Source organism: Etheostoma cragini, chromosome 4 (genome assembly GCF_013103735.1).
Source record: "Etheostoma cragini isolate CJK2018 chromosome 4, CSU_Ecrag_1.0, whole genome shotgun sequence".
Classification (NCBI taxonomy): domain Eukaryota; kingdom Metazoa; phylum Chordata; class Actinopteri; order Perciformes; family Percidae; genus Etheostoma; species Etheostoma cragini.
This window is the reverse complement of record NC_048410.1, coordinates 30,645,671-30,653,893: the sequence shown is the minus strand read 5'-3', so window position 1 is coordinate 30,653,893 and position 8,223 is coordinate 30,645,671. Positions and strand designations below refer to the sequence as shown.

At 40.4% G+C, this 8,223-nt stretch overlaps 1 protein-coding gene and 1 long non-coding RNA gene across 3 annotated transcripts in view; one reads left to right on the top strand and one right to left on the bottom strand.

Annotated features, from left to right (window-relative positions):
- The first annotated feature begins 1,674 nt into the window (after window positions 1-1,674).
- Window positions 1,675-8,223, top strand: part of mtmr14 (myotubularin related protein 14) — a 20,886-nt gene continuing 14,337 nt past the window's right edge. Inside the window, exons 1-5 of one of the 2 annotated variants that reach the window (XM_034869678.1) lie at window positions 1,675-2,538; window positions 3,314-3,462; window positions 4,876-4,984; window positions 5,575-5,650; window positions 8,081-8,141. In XM_034869678.1, the coding sequence (XP_034725569.1) occupies window positions 2,404-2,538; window positions 3,314-3,462; window positions 4,876-4,984; window positions 5,575-5,650; window positions 8,081-8,141 (530 nt within the window). In that variant the 5' untranslated portion in view covers window positions 1,675-2,403. The remainder of the gene's footprint in view (window positions 2,539-3,313; window positions 3,463-4,875; window positions 4,985-5,574; window positions 5,651-8,080; window positions 8,142-8,223) is intronic. The other variant, XM_034869677.1, reaches the window with a different exon arrangement.
- On the bottom strand, window positions 4,067-5,158 carry LOC117943512. Its single transcript, XR_004656368.1, has 3 exons — window positions 5,129-5,158; window positions 4,596-4,601; window positions 4,067-4,166 (listed from the first exon to the last, which is right to left on the bottom strand). It is a non-coding gene; the product is annotated as an uncharacterized LOC117943512 (long non-coding RNA).

Sequence of the window (8,223 nt, the reverse complement as noted above, 5' to 3'; positions counted from 1 at the left end):
TGCCTACTGGCGCTGACGAGACGTGGGGCCGCCATCTTGGACCGGTCACCCGCTCCGCTCAGTGTAATGTGTTTGGCAGGTGAAATGAGCTGTCAGCGCGTTTAATTAATCAATCTCACTGAATACAAAACTGATTTTCATGGTTTTTTTGCTACAAAGGTCATACATGTAGCTATGAAACAGGACACATGGTTAGGCGTATTTAAATAGGCATTGTGAGCTTAACAGTAATAGAATATTCAGATATGATATAAATTCACCAGACGTCCGAGATCAAAACTGGGAACATAATCCCCAAAAAGGGAGAAAAACAGGGACATTTCCAGTTTGACTATCAATCTGATTGAAAAACCTAATGTTGTTTCTTTAAAAACAGAACAGGGACAGAGGTAGTTTTTTTCATCTGTATTTAAGTAAAGGAACGGACAACCAAAAACGTGGACTGTCCCTTAAATCCGATGACGCCTGGTCACCCTAGACCATAGACCATAGACCAGACATCCTCGTTGTATATATAATTTGTAAATGATACGTATTTGCAAAATACCCTTACATCACATATGTGATGAAAGCTACAATAGCTATAAATACCAAATCACACATTATAAATATGATAGGGAAGAAGAAAAGTCGCGTAAAGTTAGATATTTAAGTACAAGAAACAATATGATTATGTTATTAGAGTTTACTTGAAGCTTTTTATATTTGTCTCTCTCTCTGTCACACACACACACACACACACACACACACACACACACAGTAGGCTACCACGTTGTTCTGCATCAATCGCCTCCCGGACCTTGACATTTAGCAGCCCCACTCCCAACACACACACACACTAGGGTTGCTCGACATTGACAGAATGTGATATGGCAACATCGATATGAATTCCGATATTTTTAAACATATGTAAAGTTACAAAATAGATTCACAAATTAAACAAGTTTTTCTTACAACAAAAGTTTTATTTCAACTGACAGTCAAATTGGACTGGTCCAGCATGAATAAATAACTAAGGACCATGTCTAGAACAGGACGGGTTCTACTGGTTGGACAGTATAAAATGCATAAATAACTTATAAGTGTAACATGCAAGTCTTATCAAACAAATCCCAACTAAACCAGAGACAATCCCAATGTAATAACAACATAAGCATATATTACTGCTGCTGTAGGACCGGGCCAGAATAATGTATAGGTTATACTCACTTATATAGTAATGTATAGGTTATACTCACATATATAACGATGTGCTGGTTAACGATATTGCGTTGATATATCTTTCCCCCCAAACAAAGCAGGCGTACCAGTAGGCCTACTTATTTAAAGTAGCAGTATGAAATGAAAGTGGCAGTTTTTATTTAAACTGCACATTTACTTGGTTGAATCTCCCTTTAAAACTCGCAAAACTTAAATTGTGTAGCAATTTTCAAAGAATAGATTCAAAATGATTTACAGAACCCAGAGTTAAAAAGATAAGATAAAAAAAAAAATCCGCAGATCTGATCAGGAATAGGCTATATTCTGCACAGTGCTCTGGCATCTTGTATCTTCTGCTGCTAAGTAACGAGTATGACCGGTCCAAGATGGCGACTGGAAATCTCGCGCTCAGCAGCCAATGCGGCGTCTAATCTTTATTATGTCTATGTGATCAACAACAAACGTCATTTAAAGGGGGAGATGGCTGTGTGACGTAGCTACTCGTGTCAGCTTCCTGTTTACCGCCTGGTGTACCTTCAGACTGTAGTACACATATTACAACACCACTGCTGGAGCTTCCATCCACAACAACATATGCACCACTGTGGCCACGCAGCCACACGACTATTGTAGAGCTTTAATCCGTTTATCCCCATCGGCGTGGTTACTAAGGAGACATGAAGACGTGACATTGGGGAAACCCGAACAGGCCCGGGAAGGATCCTGGAGATTTCCTGACTCCATCGGACCAGAGTTCAGCAAACTGGTGCTGAGAGTCGGGCATCGCTTATTTCACGAATGCAAACAAAACAGTGGGGATGATCAAGGAGGAATACAGAGGTCTGAATATTGTCTGAAATGAGTAGCTATACGGGTAGTTAGAGTTAGCGCGAACCACCAACCTAAGTCTGGAAAGCTGAACTAGCCTGTTAGCTTGTTGTGCTAACTGCGATAACAGGAGCCGTGGTGTCAGCGGATGCCTGTGCGCGCTGGCTGACGGCTTGTTTTCTGAGAGTGGAGCAGCTCGCCGGTGCCCTGAATTCAGGAAGACTCCCCGGCTCCGGCCCCCTCAAGCGGGCAGTCAGGAAGAAGCTGGCTGAAAAGGGATGGCCTGCTCGGCCTTCCCGTTCCAAAGGACAAGGCTCTGCGGTGTTTGAAGGAGGTAGAGTTCGGCTAGAGGCCACCACCACGGGTCGAGGCGCTATGATGGCCGCCTGCCCCTCCTCGGCCGGCGGCTACCCAGCCTCCGGTCTGTCGGTCAGAAAAAGCGAGGAAATAGCGGATTTGATAGATCTGTTTTCTAAGATGCAGTACAGAGCAAAGGAAGTTACTCCTCAGGTAAGACAGGGGTCATCATTGTATGTACTTTTGCTACTTGACAACCTGTTATTGTCTTTTGTGTCAACGATTAGCCAAACTGCCTTTCAGAATCAAAGAAATTAAATTGACCTTGTACTTAAGCAAAACAACAATACTGTAGGTAGTGATTTATGATCTCTTAACAATCTTAAGGAACCACTTCTCCGTTCGAGAGAATCGTAATCCACCAAACTGCGCTTAATGTCCCTAAATTTAGTGCTTTAATAAAATGCCTAATTGAATATATTTTTAAAACTAATCCAGATAATTTCTCGCGTTACATTAAAATGTAATCAACGTATAATACTTAAAATGAATTTCAGTAAATTAATTTTCATTCAGGGGTTGACACCTAAATAGAGTTAAACTGACTGAATGGTCGTACTCACTGCATAGTACCTCTCACTCTGCAGCTTTGGAAGTCTGCCACAAAACTGCTCCATGTGCTTGTACAGTATGCATTCATTATTTTTATTGGGATTTAGTAGATCAATGACTGATGACTGACAATATCCTATTTGGTCATGAAATAGGTCATCATTAAGATACAAGTGTTAAGGTAATACTAATTTGAATGCTACCTTTTTAGAAATTCCTAGATATGTATGCTTAATTAGTGTCTATTAACAATGCAACCCATTGAGATTAATCTAGGTTCTGTGGCTAGACCTACACCCAGGTATGTTACCCAGATATTGTAAAATGAGGTTACTTTTAAACCACTGGCATAGTTGTTGTTTGTGTTTCTCCTTAGGTGGAGGCAATAGAGAAGCGCTGTCTGGAGTTATTTTCCAGAGATTACAAGTACAGCATCATCCACAACGCCAATGGAGAAGTGTGTGGCCATTACCCCCGGCAGATAGTGTTCCTTGAGTACGAATGCACAGATGTGGAGAGAGACAGGTACCTGTTCACCACTCAGTCCAACCTCTGTTCCCCCATACAAAGTACAGTCCACTCGGTTACCCATTCTCTTTGTTTGTTTGCATCACTGTTCTAATCATGCAGCCCTTACTGTGTTGGTGGGGGGGGCAAAGGTCTGCCTCCGTCTGCAGCACCTCTGATCGCATCAAGGCAGCACAGGGGTCAGGTGACTGTTTGATAACATGATGTCTCATTGCAAACAGTAAGGGGAAATAACTAGCAGTGGTTCTTACTGCAGTTTAGTGCACTTGAACTATTTTGTAGTGTTAAAAACAGAAATTGTGACATCCCAGCAGACATCCCTGGTTATAGTCAGGAGTGGGTGATGATAATGTATTTTACTGCAAGGTTCATTTCCTATGCCAGTGTTGATGTATATTGTGAAAATAGATAATTGTCTGTTTTTTTAGTTTTATAGGAAAAATATAAATTATATTATATATAATAATTATATTATATATATATATTCGACCTCTCCCGAAACACAAGCTAACCCCGGTATAGGTAGTGGATGTCTGGATACAGGGCCAGGCAGCATGACGGAGACAACAGCATATATATATATATAATGGATTAATATTGGGATGTCTACACAACTCTGTTAGTCGATTGACTTCAAAAGGTTCCCCACTTTACTCGAAACAAAGTTCTAAACACCTGTTCATGTCGGTCTTCTTTAGTCTCTCTAGGTTTTTTCATGGAACACGTCACATTGCACTCATTGCTGCATCTTGTGTAGACTGTTTATGTATTTATGACCATATAAATTGAATGTACCGGTGTAATTGGTGAATATATTGTGAATGCATATTTCTAAATTTCTGAAAATTCTACAATGTTGCTGTTGAGTTATTATTACACAGTACTTTTTCTGACCTTTTTGAATCTTTGCCCAGATTAATAACCCACATTCCAAAAAAGACAAACTAATTCTAAAGCTTAACAAAAAAATTCTGAAAAAACTAAACTGAATTCTAGGGAAAAAAAAGTCAAAACGAAAAAAAAAATATATAATAATAATAATGAAAAATGCAAAACTTTATTAACCTTGGTTGCCATGACAGTAATGTTTGGCTATTTAGTTGAGTCGCCTCTTGAGCGAGGTGATTTACATTTGGCTTGCAATGCCAGTAATGTTTGGCTATTTAGTTGAGTCGCCTCTTGAGCGAGGTGATTTAAATTTGGCTTTTATTGTGAAAGGTAAAACTGTACAGAGTAAAGCTGCGCTGGGAAAGTTTGACAGCTTGGTGTAGACATAGTCTCGGTACCCATATCCCTTGCTGGCTATTGCCAGAGGCTGAATGTCCCACACCTCCAAGGAAAGGCCCCGCTAATGATCTGGAAACTGTTAAGTCCACTGACTAATGGGGAAGGGGGGGGGTTTGTGTGCAGGTTTGAGAGCGCGGTGCAGATCAGTAAGCTGCAAGACCTGGTGAACCGAAGTAAGCTGGCTCGCTGCAGAGGGAGGTTTGTCTGTCCCGTCATCCTCTACAACGGCAAGGTACTGTCAGCCAGCTGGCTCAGTCTCCCCTGTTAATGTCTATACTAGTAATCATGGGCATCACCGGTGTAATTCAAAGTATTTATAGAAACGCTTTATGTTTCTTTCTTTTCATTTGCCTTCTTAGTCTCCAACATTCCTAACTTTTATTATTTCCTGGCACAGGAGAGTTATTTTGGAACAATGTTTCTTCCCCAAATCTGTAGACCGGTGTGCCACAAGTCCCACAAAAACATGGCAGAACAGCTAAAAATCCAAAACATTTATACCAACTTCCCTCATGGAACAGCAAACGGCAGAAACATGAGATGCTAAAGATAATGTGATACCAACAGCGGTAGTTCCAGAAATTTATACAAATGTAAAATGTGTTTGTGCAGAGCACAGACTGAATGTCATTACATCTGGGGAAGGTCTTACGCACCCATCATTTCACAGTGAATCCCAAACCAGACCCAGAGTGAAATGAGCACATTTGATCTTGTCTGTATGTTGTGGCTGAAAGTTGGTAAGATATGAATTATTGAAGCAACGTGTGAGTTCAGCAGAGGGACAAAAACTGATCCAGTACGCTCTCTGCCTCGTTGCAGCACATCTGTCGCTCGTCCACTCTAGCAGGATGGGGGGAGTTGTATGGACGCACAGGCTACAACTACATCTTCTCAGGTACTACACACACACACACACTTTAAAATTAGCGTAAACAGGGAAGTTGTGGCAGCTTCCTCATGTGCTGTCTGAGCTGGTAATAGCTGCTGCAGTTGTCAGCCAGCTGTCAAAGGTTTCCTACTGAGAGTCAGTGTTCCTTTACATGACTGGGTGTTAGCCTTATTCAGAAGTCACCAAGTACAACACGTGAAGGAACGAGTCTTTCTGGTACATACTGTAACCCCGCCCGGTGCTGTGGTTCTCAGACTGCATGGGGAGGCAGTTCCAACACAGCCACAGGTGTTTTTATTAAATGTGTTTGATTGGACCTCTCCAGGACTGTGCGTGTGTCAAGACTAATAATATACATCACTTTGAGCACTCTCTGTGGAACCTGATCTCTACCTGATATAATTTTTCAATTTTTTGTTTTTTAGATATTTTTGAGACTTTTCTGTCTTTATTTAATAGGACAGTTAGGTGAGAAAAGGGAGAGTGACTGGGGAAGACATGCAAAAAATCGTCACTGGTCAGATTCGAACCCTGGACCTTAGCGTCGAGGCATAAACCTCTCAGTAAGCTTTCTTATTCTTATTGGTAAAAAAATAATTAATCAGCAGAGAGAGATGGCACCTCAACCGTGCCGACTGCAAATTCACAGATTCAAATTTGGAGTGCAAAGCTTTTTATTTATCATTCATTTTTGTTTGGAATTCATGTGGAACATGGCCTTGAAATCTAGTGGATAAGCTCATAGCATACCAGTGGTTGTATGAAAAGGACATTTAGTCAATCTGGTGCACTCTGAGAGCAACATTTAGAAGCTAGATCTATGAAAAATCTCTGTTCTTGTAAGCAGTGTATTCATTGTTATTCACATTCATCATTATATAAATATGAATGGTGGTGACACAGCAAAAAAGTCCCAGCCACAAAGCCTGGTAAACAAGACTAGGTTAGTTCAAAAATGGTCAAAACACAAATCCACTGGAGCCTACATTTGAGTCATCAAGGAAAATGAACAGAAGTGGTTACCTGTGTAGAACTGGTTTATGATATGAAATGTATTACAGGTACATGAAGAGAACACGGTATAATGATCAACTCGAGAGATTTCCACCCTGGTGGACAATAACATTGTGTTCTATTCAAACTTTCCCTACATCCCTAATGACCAACTTTGCACATTGAATTTGGACATTTAATTTTCTACATACTTATTACATCCTGACGTCGGCTTAGCATTTCTACCTTTAGCCTTAGCTAACTTCTTCACCACTAATGGAGTGAGCTGGAAAATCAAACTTTCAAACTCAAACCCCGTGGGGAGGAGGGCCACAACATCATGGCTACCAACGGAACTCAGCAAAGATTGTTCTTGCTTGGGCTTTAACTTCTGAATATTTGGCATTGGTGCCACAATGGACTGAATGGCTTCGCTCACATCTTTCTCCGCCGCCATTACAGAACTCAAACTAGATCACAACGTCATCGTTCTCAGCCACTCCCTCTGTTCTCTGATTGGCCAAGTAAAGATTGGACGGAGAAAACCCGTGAATATACCACAAAACCAGACGGATTACTGAAGGAAAATTAAAATTGAGGGGAAGTACGTAGGAGGGTGGAGCCGGGCTAACCTGACAGGTCATATGGTGAAAATAAACTACAAATACACTTTACTTACTGGACAAAAGATAAATGGTAAGGTGCAACAGAAAACTTGTTGTCGTCGTATTGATGTGTTCTTCTATTTTAACTTTTCTTGCCTCCCCCTGTCTTTGCACCCCAAATTTGGACATTTAATGTTCCTGGGCTTTTAGAAGCATGAACCATATTTATACACACATATTTAAGCACTTATTCTTTTTCTTTCTTCGTTGATTGTCTTTTTTAATTCAGTTGCTTGTTTTATGTGTTATGCGTTTGACTATGTAAAGTTGTACACTATGTTTATTTCTTTTTAATTTGGTTGCTTGTTCTGTGTCATGTGTTTTACTATGTAAAGTTGTACAGTATGTTCCTATTTATTTCTGTAGCCTCTTGGCCATGTCATGTTTGTAAATGAGAAGTGGTTCTCAAACAGTTTACCTGGATAAATAAAGGTTAAAAAATAAAAAGAAGAACAATCTGATATCGTGTAGTTACATTCCTCTTGGCTCCAACCTCAGCCAGCCAGATGCTCTGCTGCAGCCTGTTAGCTCTGCTTTAACCTGAAAATAATGGTCAATACAGTCAGCTAAATATATAAAAATAATAGTAGATACAGTTAGCTAAATATGTAAAAATAATAGTAGATACAGTTACCTAAATATATGAAAATAAAAGGTGCATTTTGAGCACACTGTCAGTACTCTTTGTTTATTTTATTTCATTCTGAAGAAGATGATGTAGTTTTTCACAGGGAAACACAGGAAAGTAATTTTGACCTTGATCATTTGTGTTTCCTAGGGGGCAGTGATGACACGTGGACTGAGTCTGAGGAGCTTCCAGAGGATGACAGTGCAGTCAGGTGATGATAAAACTCAACAAGTTACTGATTGGAAGACAACTTAAAACCAGCCAGAGAAAGAACACTTTTCTTCTCCTCTAAC